This window comes from Nestor notabilis, unplaced genomic scaffold (genome assembly GCF_000696875.1).
Source record: "Nestor notabilis isolate BGI_N333 unplaced genomic scaffold, ASM69687v1 scaffold17259, whole genome shotgun sequence".
NCBI classification, from domain to species: domain Eukaryota; kingdom Metazoa; phylum Chordata; class Aves; order Psittaciformes; family Psittacidae; genus Nestor; species Nestor notabilis.
Window position 1 is genome coordinate 30279 of NW_009942548.1, and position 17628 is coordinate 47906.

The following is a 17628-nucleotide window of genomic DNA, read 5'->3' on the forward strand; positions in this document are numbered from 1 at the left end:
AAAATAGTCTTCTATAAGTCTATAATCCACAGTTTACTGTATCAGTCTAGTAAGTCATATCATGATATACTGTTTGTGCTAACTGGTCCAATAGCCTGATCTTTAGCAAAGCATCCTTCCCCTTTCTCCACCCCTGTCAAAAACGTTGGCAAAACTGAGCCAAATTTAAAAAAAAATGAAATTAAAAAAAATACTGTACGACTTATTTTAGACTCTTTTGTTGACCTAAACACAACGGGAGCTACCAGTTACACACAGCTTATCAACGATGGTGCATTTTAATCCTATTAATCTTCATGCTGATACAATAAAGTATTTTATACAGTGATCAATTTTTAATGCTTTATTCGTTGATTAAAAGAATATACATTTAACATAAACCATACAACATCAGTCATCAGTTCAAACATTCAGCTGGTTTCCTTACATTTTCTGTCAGGAGTTTTTTTTGTCTGATCACATTTATAAGATAAAATCTCACCACATCTGGCATATACACACACTGTGCCAGTGGATTCACTCTACTGATGTACATATAAAATCCGCATGGTATGTGCTCACTGGAGACAAAACAGCGCACACCTGTCAAAAGGTCATTTTAATATAAGATGGTAAAACCATTTGTAAAACACATATAAACTTTTTCCATAAATAGAATCATATCTGGACATCTGTTGCATAAATTGTGTTTTCCAAAGCTTACAATATAGCAGCCAGGTCTCAGCACTGCTGGGCACCCACGTTGGCCACTTACTTTATTATTGCAGACTGTCCTTTAAACATTAAATGCACAACATTCGTACCACTTAAAACTGGGGTCAGGTGGAAGTCTCACAGAGACCACGTCTGTACCGCGGTTGCCCTGAAACAGTTAAATCGGCTTTTAAAGCCTCTCAGATATAACAAGATTTTAAAACATACTTCATGGAATGTTCTTCATGCATCATAGCAGCTCATACCTGTGATAGAACAAGCTTTGTATTTGCTTCCTTTCCTTCCTTTACATTCACTATTCACAGTGAAACAGGTGCATGTTTGTTAAGAGTTCTGAGGTTGCTGACTGAGCCACAGCACAGCTGTGTACCACAGGTCGAAATTCGACCTTATATATTACAATCTAGCAGTATCTGGCTGGCCAAAAGTTGGCCTGCCCCTGCCAGCATGTGGGCACTTCTTCGTTTTTAATCTATTCTTTGGCAGCTGACACAGGCGCTGACAGAGAAAATCCAGTGACTCGGTTGCTAGGGATTTCACGACTAATGTTTGTTTGCAGGTGTATACCTTTGTACTGAAGTCTTCACTGTTATGTTTTTACCTTATCGGAGTGCACATTCTTGCTTTTTTTCTTTCAAACTTTGGCCCAAAGCTAACTTTTAAGGAGGATGGCAGAACACGAGAATAAACAAGGAGGAGTTTGCAAAGAATCCGAAAGACTACATACGGCTCATGGAGTGGATCTGGAAGCGCAGGTACTTGAACAGCTAGTGTTTCGCCCCACCGCTTACCAGCTAGGAAAAGCTGAGAATAGGAGTTAAGTCATACTTCAGAATCTGCACGTGAAATAAAGCAAGGTGAGAGTCTTACGATGAACAGCCCTGGTTAGACTTCTCTTCCTTTAAGCCTATTAAGTAGCATGCTACCAGATTAAGCACACAATGACAGCACAGAAATCCACTGGGCTATGGATAGGGGTATCAAAAGGGGTTGGCTCCTGAGCTCAGAACTCCGATATAAGAGTAAAAATCATTACAAATGCAGTTACTCAGTAGAAGTAAAGTTAGCCGGCAACCTCGGACAGCCTTTGGCTGTGCCTCTGTAAGGTTTGGTAGACAAGTCCATTAACCGTGAAAACCCTAAACACTGCCACTTTCAGCTTCTAAACCAATACCCGACTACGTTCTTTGATCAAGAAGTAGAATACACATATATAATTCTATATAGCTAATACTGATTAAACACAGCACAAAAGGGGTTAATTCACACTACTGAAAAAAAAAACCATAATAGGACCCTACTTGCATATGTAACCACAGGAATTGTAGGTAAGGAGCTAAATGCCTTCACTGAAGCTTTGCATCTCTCTGTAGAAGTGACAAGTTGGCTCAGTGAAGACACTGAGCAGCTCTATGTCCATGACGGCGTGCCAAGGTCGACCCAATCCGAGAGATACTTGCTCAATGAGATTGTGTACTGGATCCACATCCTGATCAGCCAGTTCTCCTTGGTCAAAATCAATGCTTTCTTCTGTGACTTCCAGAACTTTCAGGTCAGAGCCACGAAGACGAGCAATTGCTATAAGATTATGAGCCCAAACTGTGTAACCTAGGGGGAAGACGAAGAAGAAAAAGTAAGTTGCTCTGTCATTTTGCCACGTGGCACTTTTTTTTTTTTTTTACAGAAGTACTTAGTAGGAAACCATCTCAATGACCCCTATTTGTCATCTTCCATCTGGCAGAATCCCCCTACAGCATGGGGATTTTTTTTGGTTGCAAGTAGTAAAGCCCCATTTCATATTCTGAATAAAGAGTTGACAAATATATTTCAAGTAGTTCGACCAAGCTTTTCCAGATCTAATTTCTTCACCATTTGTAGAAAAGTGGACTTCCTTACTACAAGTTACAGCTACAATTTCAAACCTTCTGTGATCTGCTTTGTAGTAGAAATAAGGAGACTTTAAAAGATGTCATCAGTTATTTCAAGTGAATGTATAAAAGGATTGTCCTAAAACTGTGTTTGTGCTAGAAAAAAGTGGTTTTGTTACATTAGAGGTAGATTTAACAGAGAGGAAAAAAAAAAAACAAACCAAAAACCCCCAACAATACACACAAACCAGAACCCTCTCCAGGAAATAGGGCACAGCAGTATATATATATGTAAATATTAAAACCAAAACAAACAGATAAAAAGCTCTACATATATGTTGTTATTCCATCTGAGATTTAAAATAATTACAAAGCTTCTCCCTCTTCCCATTAGTATATATTGGCATCCCTCTTTAAAAACACCTACTGCCTGCTACCTGTTAGCTTTCTGTACCCTGGCTAAGGCAAATGTTGGGCTCCTCCTCATTCAGATGCAAACCACAAATAACCTGGGAACTTCCCTTTTTTTGGGAGCTCTGCCAAGTCAGCCCTTCCACTGCAAAAGGAAAGGCTCGTTTCTGCCTTCATCATCATTCTCTTGGTGAGATACCCTCTTAAATTCCAAGTAAAGCTGCAGTCTGTACAGTATTTGAACTGGGAAAATTAAGCTGCTGGGAAATTAAAACTGTATGTAAATAAAAGCCTTCTTCAGAGCTAATAGTAAAGGAGAGGAGGGGGGAAAAAGAGTCCGCAAACAATCCAAAAACAAACCATCACCACCGTGAGTAGTACTGGAAACTGAAAAATAACCTCTTCAGCAGACAGGAGAAACCTGAGCACTTACATATAAAGTGAATTATGGAGCCAGCAACCATTTTATGGTAAGCCTCAGGAAACACAAGCTTGAGCTAAGACATAAGCTGCACTGAAACATCACAGCATTCTAGATCTTTCTTCCTAGTCATGTTCTTTTCACAGTTGCTATTCTTGAAGAAAGATGCTTATGCTACAGTACCAGAGGAGTTATAGTCACAGCTTTAAAACTATCAGGAGGCATTTATAAGCAGCTTAGCTAGCTTCTGCAAGGAGGGGAGAAAAGATGGGGAAAGAATCTGGGTCCCAACACCAGAGCATGGTTGATACTTGGCCATTCTCTCCCCCAGGTATACACAGCATCTCTCCAATGAAGATGTAGGAACGCCCATTTGCTACACAGAACTGTAGAAGGCATTTACTTTCCCAATACCCTGCACAGACTAATTCCTTCTGCTGAATAGAGATGCACTGGTATTAAAAGATACTTGTGCTAGCTTATTTCAGGTATTTCACCATATTTTTAAGTTTAGATAATGCATTAGAGGACTTCTCTGTAGGAGGAGGATAATTTAGGGTAATGCTTTTAAAAAAAATATTTTTTTTTTTTTTTTAAGGTCCTCACACTTGTATCCAAATGTTAAAAGAAACCCGTAAAATGCACATTTAGAGTGGTACAGTCACATGCCAGTATCCAGAAATTGGTCAGACCTGGAAACTGTAAAGGAGAGACAGCTGAACCGACTCCCCCCTTCCTTATAATTTTTCAGTAGAAGACAGTGGAAAAAACTTTTCCTAGTACAAGCAGCACAACCTTCTGACTTCAACCAAGGAAATGTGAACATACAGCCTTCACTGCTGAAGGTCTCTCCCTGTTCGCGCTGAACGACTGGAGCTTTACTCCCCCAAGCAGTCCAAGGACAGCTTATTCTTATGCAACACAATACAGAGTCATTATTTAACTCCTTCATGCATCGCCATGATTGGTCTTGGTAAGCTGATTCCAGCACAAACAAAAAGAACTCTTCTGAATTATTTCAGTTTCAGGTGCCTTCAAATTGGCTAAACAACTGTAACATCTATCAAGTACTGTACTGATGAGAGAACTGAATATAAATGCACACTTTTTTATTATTTGCAACTATATGGCAAATAAATACGTGGGATAAATATAATTCTGGTATTCCTGGAGAAACCAACTCACCCTCCTCTGCATTGCATTTTTCAGCTTTCATCTTCTGGCAAAGTCTTACCAAACTGGTAACAGACTTCCTCCCCTCAGCCTTAGGGCACTTCCCCATGTTATTTACAAACAGGAAGCACAATCATCTCATCTTGCCAGCATATGAGCTCACAATAAAACAGCAAATGTTTTCAGTGTTCACGGTCACATAACCAGCCACCTGGTGGAACTTGCATAATGCAGACCACTTTCAGGATAAGCCCCCTGGAATGCTCGGTTCTTAGTGATCCCCACTTCTGTGAGAAGTCTTATAAAATCCTATGCGACTTCTCAACAGATGTTAGTAAGCTATTAAGTACTTTTAGAACTCATACACAATAAACACCATCAAATTTTCATACACAAAAATACAAGTACAAGATACAACAGAACATACAGCAACTGTGCAGCAGACTTTTGAACACCACACCACTAAAACACATTGTGATTAAAAAGGCTGAAGTGTTGCAAGTATTTCAAAGTCATATAGCATGCCCGCAGAGTGTATTACCTACCATGAACAGCCAGGAGAGACAGTCTTGTGCACCTCCAGGCTAGTAAGACAAGTGGATCTTCATTCCGGTTGTCACTGAGATCTGGGAAGCCAGACATATCTATCACATCATTCATTAGTATGAAGTGAGTGAGGAACTTGTCATACTGCCTGGATATGAGGTCAACAACAGCCCCTGAAACACAAGTGATGTAGCTGTCAAAGTGAATCCTCTCTAAGGGGATACTGGGCTTAAGAATCCTTAACATATCATCACTTTTGACATCAAAAGCCATTATATAGACCCGAAGATTAGTGCTGTTACGAGTCAGCGCCTTCCAATTCTCATCTTCCGGCATACTGTCCAATGACTTGTGCATTATGGAAACACTGTGGACCAGGAGAGACAGTCGATGCAAAGGCACATGGTTGCTATCAGCCAGGACTCTTGCCATTTCAGCTGTAAAATCACAGAAATCCAAAGCGAGCGAACGCAGATTCACAAAGCGCTCCAATTCAACCGCAGTGATTAGAGTGGTATTACCAGGGATGTGGTTGTCCAATAAGCTCAGATGTTCCATGGTGTTGGCTATAGGGTTTGATAAGGAGGACAACGATGTGGGAGTTACTATTTGCAGCATAAACCCACAAGACAGCCATTTCAATTGCCTGCTATTGCCTAATATCTCTTCAAATAGCTGTTGGATTCTGCAAGTAAACAAAACAGACAATGATCTTGTTAAACATGGTTTAGTCTTACCAATTGCATACCATTCTATTTTTTATTCCAGATTCTTCTTTCATTTATGGTCTTATTCTGTAAGAAGGTGCTATTATTATGGTTCTTGTGAACTACAAGTGTTAGAACCTGACTTTGCAGACCTCCCACAGCAATTTAACCCTCACTGCACAGCAGAAAGATTTAAAATTGTAAGCCAGCTTGTGAAAAATAAAGTATCTTCTCTTTCAAAAACAGTGGCACACTATGAACCTTCATTTCATGTATTTTCCAGCACGTATTTAACACCCTCCCACATACATTTTAAGGTTATGCAAATATGAAAATATTTCAAATATGTAAATAATTCTTATGCAAATAAGAAAACCTGTAATGCTTTTAAAACATAGCTCTTGTTTTTAAAAGCAGCTTTTTGCATTTGCTAACCTCTCCAGAACTGCAAATTCAGTATGGAAAAAAAAGTAATTTTCAATGAAAGGTTGCAGAAACTTTACTTTGAGCATAAATCAGAATGACTGAAGCTACCTGCTCGACTTTGCTCATTAAAGCGTAAAGAACAAACATGTAAGATGATTCTTTAAACAATTCCAAATTACAGCTAACTGGATTTTCAAGTGTCAACAGGTTTTAAGTTTTAGCAACACAACTTGGACCTCGTACAATTTCAGTCTCAGACAAATTCAAATGACAAGTGTTCTTTGAGCATATGTTTTAGGACATGTATGCAGATGAGCATTTGATCTCAAACCCTGGTCAGCCAGAGGAAAAGATCAGCGTTTAAGGAAAGCAGCTGAGCCAGGTTATGACAGTTCCACAAAACGTCAAGAAATAAGATGTAAACATTTCCAGCATGAAACCAGCAGAAATCTCTGTGCCTCAGTCAGGTAGGGTTTTGCACAGAATGCTTTTTTGTTTATAGCTAGAAATATCTGCATACTCTATGCATCTAAGCAAAACACGGTTCCAAAGTTGTTATTCTCATCCATGTATCTTTAATCAAGATAACGTCCAGGCAAAATTAAAGGCTTATTTAGCCCAGTATCCTGAATGACAGCAAAGAAACACTGACAACTTAAGAAGTGCAACAGAACAAGGAAAGCACATAGGGGTATTTCTCAGATTATCTCCCTAGTTTGCAAACACTTGTAACTCAGACCCACAGGCCAGAGGTGGCTCTTTGTATTCAGTAACCCTCAGAGACCCCCACTTCTACAAATTTATTCAAGTACACATTTAGCAACTCTTAACATCCAATAATAGAGAATTCTGCAGCGTGATTCCCCCCCTTCTTGCTCACTCTGAACCTGTCACCTACCACCTGTGATGCCCCATAATCCTTCTGTTGTAAGTTTAAAGATCAATCTTTACTCACCCTCTCCCTCTGCAAATCCTTATTCATCCTCTCTCTTGCTTGCATGTGCTTTCTTCCTTGTCCTAAAAACATACTGGGTTTGCAAGGTCTGACTTCTCTTTATAAGTGGAAAAGTTGGTGTGTTTACTGTATTTATCTATTACACACCTCAGAATAGTTCCCGAGGTTTTGCCTAGTACAGTCACAAGGTTTAAAGACTTCAGTTCTTCTGGATATTCCCTGATTTTTTGATTATTTTTTTTTTAACTGAGGACTGGCAACCACAACACAAACTAAACACAGTTTTAAACAATGGGTCAAGAGTCACAGATAGGGTAGTTTTGCTATTTTATTCCTAAATTCTTCTACAGTTCAGATGAGCCCAGTTTGATCCTGGCAATGTCTGTTTCACAATTATTCCTGACAATGCTTAAATTGAGGGCAGATTCTCTGACAATCCCCCCAACCCCCAAAGAAAAAGGTTCTACCACAGAAACCTCTCTCATTTCTTCTAGTGAACTATGACTCTTCCCTCCCCACCTCACCATACACACCTAGCAAATGGTGCTGTAATGGTTGCAGCAATGGTAGTTTATTTTGTAATAGCTTAAGTAGTCAATCTTAATAATGCTTGTAATATTCCACAGAAAAATTGAAGAGATGACAAATCAATCTTGAGATGCTTAGCAGAATACAGAATACTACCATCCACACACCTCACTGCACTACAAAAATCTCTTTAAATTGTGTTTCTCATATGACTTAAACATCTGAGTTAGAAGAGTACAGTTCTAGTACTCACACAATTTAGCAAAAAGAAATGCAATACAGAACTCTGCAGCTGTAGGGTAGGTTTTATTCCCCATGGGAATTGCATTAAATAACTTCTTAAAAGAGAGATACTGATTTAATGCTATCTACACATCAACTTAATAGTGCAAGCAGCAAAGTATTTATACAAGTATTTAGATTTGTGGTGACAAGTCTACCAACCTGTAGGTTCTAAGAAAACTTCCCCCAGTTCTTTGCCAATTTAATAAAAAGAGATCAAACATGTCCATAGAGAATACTTCAGAGTAACCACTTCTTGATTGTTTTTAGTACCTGATTTGTGTAAGGCCAGACAGGAAGCACCCATATAAATCACAGGCCAATAGTTTTAACGTATTTCAAGTAAGTCTTTCAAACACCCTCTCAAGGGTTTTTCCTCCCCTGCACATTTTTGAGTACATCCTATTTTTCATGAGCAGACTGCATCTAACTGCAGTTTGCAAAAAGTCTGAACTGTGTTCTAGAAATTTAGACGTAAGTGAATATTTGGGAATTAGCACCTGATTTATTATCGTAATAACTTTTACTTCAGCTGCTTAGCATGCAGTACAATATTCATCCTAACTTACATAGTTATCTTAAAGCTTATTTATAAAACTAAAGTTTAGGCATTGTTTAGTATGTACAACACAAAATGTAAGCAGAGCTCAGCACATGCAAGAAAGCAACATAACCTAGTGATGCCTCAACAAGTATACATCAGTCCCCTTTCCTTCCTGTAAGGAGCAATTGTGGAAATGTTCACTATCAACCTGAATCCTACAAATGATCATACCGGAGCAGAATAGATAAAAAATGAAAAAAAATCAAAATAAGTTAGTTTCACAATTAATGCCTGAAATGGTGCTTTCAGCCACAGGACAGACCAAAGCCTGACTAGACAAGCTGATTCACTTTTTATGCCCAAAGAACAGTCCTGACCAGTACTGAAGCACATTGAAGGCCCTGCACAGAAAGCAAATGTACTGCTAAGATGAGTATGGAGCCCATTTGTTTAATTAAAAAAGGTCAATCAAAATATTTTGTTTAATAACAGAGGCTAAACTTGTTCTTTTGGGAACCAAACCATCTGAACCACTCAGATAAACCATGGGAAGCAGATTTCCAGAAGCCAAAATTTTAAACTCTTTGTTCAACTCAAGACATGCTGATGCTGAGCTCCCCAAACCAAGGAACTGAGTTGTAAAGAAAATTTTAGAAAGGAACCAGGGCCGTGTATGCTATACAGAAACAGATAAAGCATTACAAACCCATGCTGGTCAGTGCAAAAGTGTATTTTTAGAGACACAATCTAAAGCCTCCTCTCCCTCAGAACAATCCTTAGTCTTAACTTGGAGGAGCATTCTAATGTTTCTGTGCTAGCGGAGATTCTGCCCACAATCTGTTACACCCAGCCCAATGCTATGGACTTCAGGAAATGTCACATTTTCTTCCCTGACTGCTTTGATTGGAAGTTACTAAAACAGCTAGTAATATTTATCACCATATGGGTTCCAAAATCCTCAACTACCAGTAATGCTGTCTCCAAAGGTTGCTCAACATCTTCCAGTGTTAGTTATCAGCACCCATGCTTTACAACTTAACTGATGCAAACACCAAGTACAAAAGACAAGACTAAAGAGCCGTAAAGACTTACTTCCAGAAGCAAATCTGCTGCTAGTGCGGATGAACTTGAGCATACTGAATAAAACACTCACAGCTTTCCTTTAATTTAGAAAAGGACCAGCAGGCCCCAAATACATTGTTTTATTCTAGAAAACAGGAAAAAAACCCACCAAAACCAACCAAACAAAAAAGAGGCAGCATTTATTTGCTCATTCCAAGATACGCAAAGGTCAGTATTCACCCAAAAGACTAACTTAAAAGTAGATACTGAGCTTTGAGTGGTTTATGGCTCTGAAATGTGCATACTTATTTTTGTTACTTGTTTGAAGAAATGTTTAACCATGCACTCAGCTGAGTAAACATCTGCTTAGATGGCTCTCTTCAAGTCCCTTGGCAAAGATTTGATTTTATATTTATGTTTTCACAATAAAGGATATGAAAAAAAGGAGCTTTTACCAAATCAGCCTTTTACCAGCACACAGCACTACAGTACATATGTTATGTATGCCCTAAGCATAATGGATGACACAGTATGTGACACACATCTGTATTTGCACTGTTTTGCAAACTTAAGCCAGGACCAAACCTTTACTTTGATGGTTGTGTTCACATACATACATTGACCTGATGATATACCTACACTAGCTCTAGAACTACTCAAAAAAATACCAGCACAGCTCCAGAGTGGCTGTAATTATTTCACTCCCAAACTACTGTGAGAAAGATGTTTAAAGTGACATAAATTAAAATTACGGTATTCAGAATTTATCTGTATGGAAGGTTTTAGCAGAATTGCTAAAATAGTTAACTTAGCATCACTCCCTCTATGGTAATTTATTCCAAAGTCAGTAGCTTTTTACACTGTATTTAACCTCTTCCAAAGAAGAACTAGTTATTCTATTGATAAGCATTCAAGGACTGTACCATATGTAATTACGGCAAGCTACAATACACCTCTGCACTAAACAAGCACATTGTGAGCTATGTTCTTCCAGGAATTCTGCAAATACACAACCTAGTTTTGAGATTCAACTTGAAATAAGTTGTTTGTGTTTACGTTCTCTTTCAAGTTTCCTTGCTACATGTCCTCAGTTATTGTGAAACACAACAGATTATTTTTCTAATTTTTTTCATGTGCAGCAATAGTAGAGGTGCTGGTAACAACACCCCATCCCTCTTCCCCTTTTGGTGCCATTAACACATTGTTTCTAGAAACAGTGAAAAGAGAAAAGAAAGGATTCTCACCCTGCTGAGAACATGAAAAGAAAAAAAGCCACAAAAATAGACTATTTCATGTTAACAGTAGGAACACAAACCAACTCAATTTAAGAATTTAAATTCCCATCCTATTAAAAAAACTTAAAAGCTTTCTCAGTCACATATTTCAGGCATGAAAATCTGTGCTATGTTATCTGGTTTTATTATTTCAATGTATTTGATAATTTAAAAATATAACTTACTGCTTAATCTTCTTGCCGTCAGGATCAACCTTGCCGAGGTATGTATTTGATATACTTCCATGTTGCTGCAGAATACTTATATCCCCAAAGAGACTTAACTTCTGGAGGTTCCTGTGAAACAACAAAATAAAAAGGAATCTGTGAGGAATCATTCTGGATAAAACACCAGCAATAAGAATAATTACATGGAACATACAGTCTGTTTTGGGAAACATCCTCCTGTCCCAGAATACAGGCACATATGGAACTAAAAAAAAAAAAAAAAAGAAAAAGAAAAAAAAAAAGAGAGACTGAAGTACTGAGAGGAAAAGAGAGGAAAAGGACAACACAAAGTGTTGAATCCAGCTGTAAAAGCAAACGCCAGTATTCAGTCTCGACAGGAGTATTTTCAGTAGGCCAGCACCATAAATAAAACTCTTAGCAGTGCTTTCATGCACTTTTTAGTCCTTGGAACATGTGGTGTTAAGTGTCACAGATGAAAACACCAAATATCTATTCCTTTTAATATATAACACTTCATCCAATGCCCAAATAGAATGCAACCACAAACAATCCTGCCTGAGCACTTACGTATTTCAGCTGGGTTACAAATGGGAGCCCAAACCTGCCTCAGACGAGGCGATCCCAAACCTCAGATAGGAAAAGCAAAAGTTCCCCACACTGTGTCTAAATTTCTGCTACATCAAAACAGCGGAAGCTGTTCTAGCATTTGCCATCAGTGACCAGAAGAGGGGTAGCGGTCCACCATGACATATAATTTTGTTTTCTAGAAGGGATGCCTAAAAAGAAGTGAAAGAGCAGCCTCTATGTTTATGCTGGACATGACTCAGTGTGCTAGACAGTTGGCTTTCCTTTCCTTAATACAGTTTATTTCTACCTTGCACCTTTTATATTCCTAAAAATTATCAAGCAAGAAATATGGAAATGACTGCAGTTTAGGAGTAGCTGTGTGGCACTTACTTTTGAGATTTTTATTTTTTTAACTAACTTCTGGGTAACATTTTTAATACATGCTGTAAAGTAGATTTACTCCTTACATGCAAAGACTAGTCTGCAATTAATTAACATGGCAGAAACTCCAGTTTTATCACAAATGGATACATGAGTTGAATTAATCTTAAACAGCAGATGCCAATTAACCTGTAGCTGACAATTAGCGAGTTACATAAATCTTTATTTCTGCTGGCTTACAAATCATATGCTAATACTTCAGATCAGCTTTGAGGAAAATGCAACACAATTACAATGCTCAAGCACAGGGAAGCTCTGGTGCCATCTCACTACTTCTGCAGTATGAACTGATATTCTACCAAGAGGAGGGGGGGGGAAAAAGTAATCTCAAGTAGTCACGTTTCACATTTTTTAAGTAAACATGAAATGCAGTCTGTAACTGGGATCTACCATAAATAATAATTTACTTCATTTGAAGTTTCTGTATTCAATAACCAGATACTAGTATCCTGAAATCTACTCACTATTGCACTTGCTACTTTTCTTCTACAGGTGAAGAACAACCTCATACCAAGATCCACAAGCTTCCTACTGAGTCAGGCAAATACTGGAGCAAAATACCTAGATTTTAAAACTGTTTCAGGAATTCTAACCATTCAGTGTCTAGTCTTTTAAATACAGGACTACTGCACTGATGACAAGTTAATATAATCTGAGCCCTGACCACATGCTCAATATTCTTTGAATCTGACAAAGATGATGCCTGATCATACTGAAGAATAGGCTTGGCAGGGAAATCTGAAGACACTGGCACCACCACCTCTTCTTTCCTCAAAAGTTGTAAGAGAAAGTCTGGTATGACAGGGAAAGCAGCAGAAACCTCCACCTGGTGTGAAAGGCAGTGTTCACAGCCAATGCTGTAATTAAGCTTTTATCTTCTGATCTTGGTAACTTACTTCTGAAAGCTGAGACAAAATGCTATCTTCAGACATTTTGAATCACCTGCATTATTTATATCACACACAGGTCTCATTTTGTGCTATTCATACCCCCAGTGAACGCTAGCATATGCAGGTACTCATTTCAGAGCCAAACTACAGGACACACGAAACACTTTACTAGTATCCCACATTTCTGCTACATCTATTTGACTGCCATTTCACACACTACAGAGACACATGGAGAAGTTCTCTGCCTTGAAACTTAAGCAATGAAAACATCCAATTATTCTTCCATTCGCAGCAGTTATTACCATCAACAAACCTGGTCACAGTTCAACACAATATTAGATTTTTGTTACTATTTGCAGTGTCATATAATCTCTAAGGCGGTCAGCTCACATTTTTATTTCAGAGAGTTAGTAAAGCGATTACTATTTAAATAAAATTATTAGAAGTTAATTGCCATTTTTTGCTAAAAGTCATAATGGCATCTTAATCCTATGTACTACCCATACACAAAGTTGGGGAAAAAACACATGTTTTGGGGGGATTTCTAAGCTATTTATTTTCCACTAACTCAAAAGGCATGCTAAAGGCAGTAAGCTTCATCCTAGGCCTCATCTTCAGTTTTGGTTGGTCTTTTTAAGCAATCAATTTCAAAAAAGAACAAAATGGCCTTGCTTACATTCAACATGAATAAAGTGGTATGGCACATACTGTATTATTATACTAGTTTTTGCCAGTTTAAGCTGCCTGCTCAGACCAACAGAAGAGAGTCATTACAAAACCTCAAATACAGATGCAGTCTACTGTTTTGAGCGATTCCCCAATTTTTGGTCACTCCGAGATGGATACCATACTTTACCAAAATACCACAGTTTTACTACAGTCTTGCATTTTTGTTTCCACAGCAAAGATCAAGCAGGTCACACAGATGAACACACTGCAAAGGAAAGTGGGGGTGGGTGTGTGTACGGTTACTACCTTCTTATCTTTCTTCATAAGCAGCTAAAGGAGAGACCATACTTTGGGATTTCAGAGTTATATAAAAGAACATAGAATTTTTCTCCTGAATGACCAGCAGGCGCTTATTAGGTGCTGTATGCACTGGAATGACTCACAGCAAGTTTGTCACCTTCCCACTTGCTTTCTAGAACTCAGTTTTGAAAGATCAATTTGAGACAGCGCCAGATTATTAGGATCTATTACGAAAAAATTTGTCCCTCCAAATAATTGCCACAGAACATTATGCCCCACACCCCCCCCTTTTTTTTTTTTTAATAGGAAGAACATCAACTGTTTAAGCAATAATACACTTTGTTACTTCACTTCATTTACTGTCATAAACATAACAGGTCATGGTAAAGTTACAGGTCACGGTAAAGTTACAGGTCGCTAAATGTTACCAAAGTAGGGTTTATAATTAAATAAATTATGGATTTTTAGAGCTTATCACGGTCCCAGCGCTATTAAAGCGATATTTTGGGAGTAATATGCTGCCACCCACAAAATAAAGTATCTTGTCACTTGAACTTTACCTGAAATATGACAGGCCTAGAACATACCTTTTTGAATGATAACTGGCTGCCAGCAGCAATACTCAACAGAGTATTTTCAGTTGTTTTTAAACCAAGTTGCAGACAAGCAGATATTTCCTTAATTCCATGAGAATTAGCAAAGGCCACTCTGAAATATTTTTCTAGAGACTTAATATGCAGACTTGCTTAGAAATTAGCAATTTTATGTTGTACAGAAAATGCTTTTCTTAGCAAAAATACACATTGTTCTCCTCTACCCAAGAGAGCATTTAGAAATTACATTACTTTTAGTCATTATTTTTCTTAGGTCCTGTGGTATTGTAAATCCTCAAGGAATTCTATAGCCATCTCAAGTACTTTTTTTTTCCTGCAAGGAGGGGGTGTGCATGTTACTGTGTTGTTTAATAATAGATTAAAAAGCCCACAACAAGATTACAAGGTTAAGAAACAGCATACCATTTCACAAAAGTAGATTTCTTCCTCCCCAGTTCTGAAGTATGATGGAAGTTCTTTGAACTTCTCTGCCAAAAAGCTATCATGAGAGGTGACAGGAGTTATGAAAGAACCATCCTGTTTTAAACTTAATTCCAAAACGAATGCATTTACAGTGATTCAGCCACTCCAGAATTTAAAAACACTGCTGTTTCCAACGTTTTGGAAATTAGAATAGCTATCCCATGTACAGGAACATACGGCAAACACAGGAAGAAATTATTAATTATCCTTGCATTACAGATGAATAAACAGAAGCATAGAAATAAGGCAACTGGACTGTGGTCATTCCTTCGACAAAGCTAAGCATCAGGCAGATCACAATGCCTCCGGTTTAGACATGTGGTCACAGTCAGAACCAAGCAGCAATGTGGCATATGCTAATGCTTCTTCCCAAAGCTCTACTTAAAGAGCTAAAACACAATGTTCTACACGCAAACCAATTGGTTATCGGTAGTCACCTTGCAAGAAATAAATACATCAAAATAAACTAAAAACCTTGTCTGTTCGAGGCAGGGAAAATGAACCTATTCAGAGGGTAAATATGAACAAAAGGTCAAGTGTTTAATGCAAACCCACTCCCCAACTTTTAAAACGTTCATAAAAGAGCGCCTGTTGCAATAACCAGCTACCCCCTGTTCCCGAGTCATACATTATTCATCTCAAAACATAAGAGCAGCATGCAAATGATTTGCAGACATCACGAAAGCACAGTAATGCAAATTCCCATCAAAACTGGTAACTTTTCACCTCTGGCTTACCACCAAAATTATACTAATCTACCAGAAAACAAGTACTGGAGAAACAACTACTTCTACATAGCATTTTACTGCAGTCCTGATCCACACTGGGCACAGAGAATCTGTAAAAAAAACTTAAGAAAGCAAGTATCTTCTTCAGAAGAAAAAACATACCAGAAGCATTCTCACAACGCATTTAACTTTGACAGTCTCCTATTTTAGTGAGACAGAGGAGACGGGGGGGGGGAAGAAAGAGCATTCGTTTTTCCAACGAACCCCCCCCCAGGCAACATCTCTGCAAATACTATTTATTTTAAAATTCTAAGTGTATGTAGTCCAAGATATTTGTCTCAGATCAGATAATCACCACCAACATCACTTCAACATTTTTTCCACTTACGACATTAGCTGGATTTCCCAAAGATCAAACAGTTCAGCAAAAGCTCTTTAAAGGCAAGAGAAGCCCTAACAATACAGATGATCATGATCTGCACACCGAGGATTCGCTGGGCAAGAAATAAATTAAGACAAAGGTGAACTGGGACCCATGAGCTGTTTTCAGAAATAAGGTTTGTAACTCTCAGCATCACAGCTGCACCACAGGGAAGTACCTGCTGGGCACAACAGAGCAGAGGAACTGAAAGTGTGACTTCACATACCACATTTGCATTCATCTCAAACCAACGAGAAATTATATTTAAAGTCCTCTTGCTACAATTCAAAATAAAGCAAGGAAGGCCTCAAACTACTCTTTAACCTGTCCAGAACCAAAGAGGGGTGGTGATCAGACCATGATTCAGTCAGTTATAGGCAGTTTTCCAAAGGCCATTCAAAGGTTTAACTCATCCTAAAGATACCCTGAAATACTTGCAGTTTTGGGGTTTGTTGTCTTTTATTTCCTTGATAGGTGAAGCTATACACACACAGAAGGGAAATAATATTAACCATTTCCTACCCTAAACTCTGCATGGCTTTCCAAACACATCATGACTTAACTAATATCCTTGTTTTCCTGTCGTGGGTGCTGACAGGAGGCCATATATTAAGATTTCTGATTATTACCCTTTTAAAAAGATATTTATCTTGATCACACCCACACACAGCAAAGATTCAGAATGCAAGTAGTTTCATTTTAAAGAACTCCAACTTCAGGAAATTAGCCTGCAAAAGTAAGTCTGTGAAAAAGCAGGATCTAAACACATCTTAAGTCCAACCTACAGGAAAACATTTCTATCATTTAAATTCAGTTTGGTCAAGAAAGTCCTACATCTAAAGTGTTTTTTCAAACAAAACCAAACCTCCTCCTCGTTAAAACAGAGTCAATCCTCACTTTAGCCGGCAACAAGAGAGCTGGCATGAAAGCTCAGCTTTTCAATGGCAAAACCCCTCATAGCTAGAAAGATGAAAGTGTTTCATTGGGGCAGTACTCCATCCTTCTCCGTCCTGAAAAACACCGGTGGTGCCCTTTTCCCCTTCCTATTAATTTCTCACGGCATTAATTATTTTTCAATCATGCATAAGAGGTTTCAACCCTGGCGGTAGTAAGGCTTGTATTTTAAAGTGATAAAGGTGCCTTGTTAAGCAACAAATTCAAACTCCCGGCTCTCACTCGCTCCACAGCAGTTGCATTCCCCCTTCTTTCAGAAGGGCGAAGAAGTTTTTATTACTGCAGCTACATCTGTTTCGCATATTGACTAGCCGCTTGCCAACTAAACGCCTGCGTTTATATTCCCCATCAAGCTACAGAACAGGACAACAATTGGGCAGAGCGAAGCAGCGTGCCTCCGTTTCTGCTCAGCTCGCAGCCGCACGAACAGGAGGGTTTCCCGGCCCGGCAGCGCGAGGCTCCGAGGGCCTTCCCCCCACCGCT

The 17628-nt window shown here is 38.6% G+C and overlaps 1 protein-coding gene across 1 annotated transcript; it reads right to left on the reverse strand.

Moving 5' to 3' along the window:
- Window positions 1–6: 6 nt before the first annotated feature.
- On the reverse strand, window positions 7–17498 carry FBXO33 (F-box protein 33; the record flags this gene model as incomplete). Its single annotated transcript, XM_010021460.1, has 4 exons — window positions 7–2322; window positions 5133–5818; window positions 11097–11207; window positions 17368–17498. Coding segments are annotated over 4 exons (1200 nt in total), but the record flags the coding sequence as incomplete, so codon positions are not given.
- Between the last annotated feature and the right edge of the window lie 130 nt (window positions 17499–17628).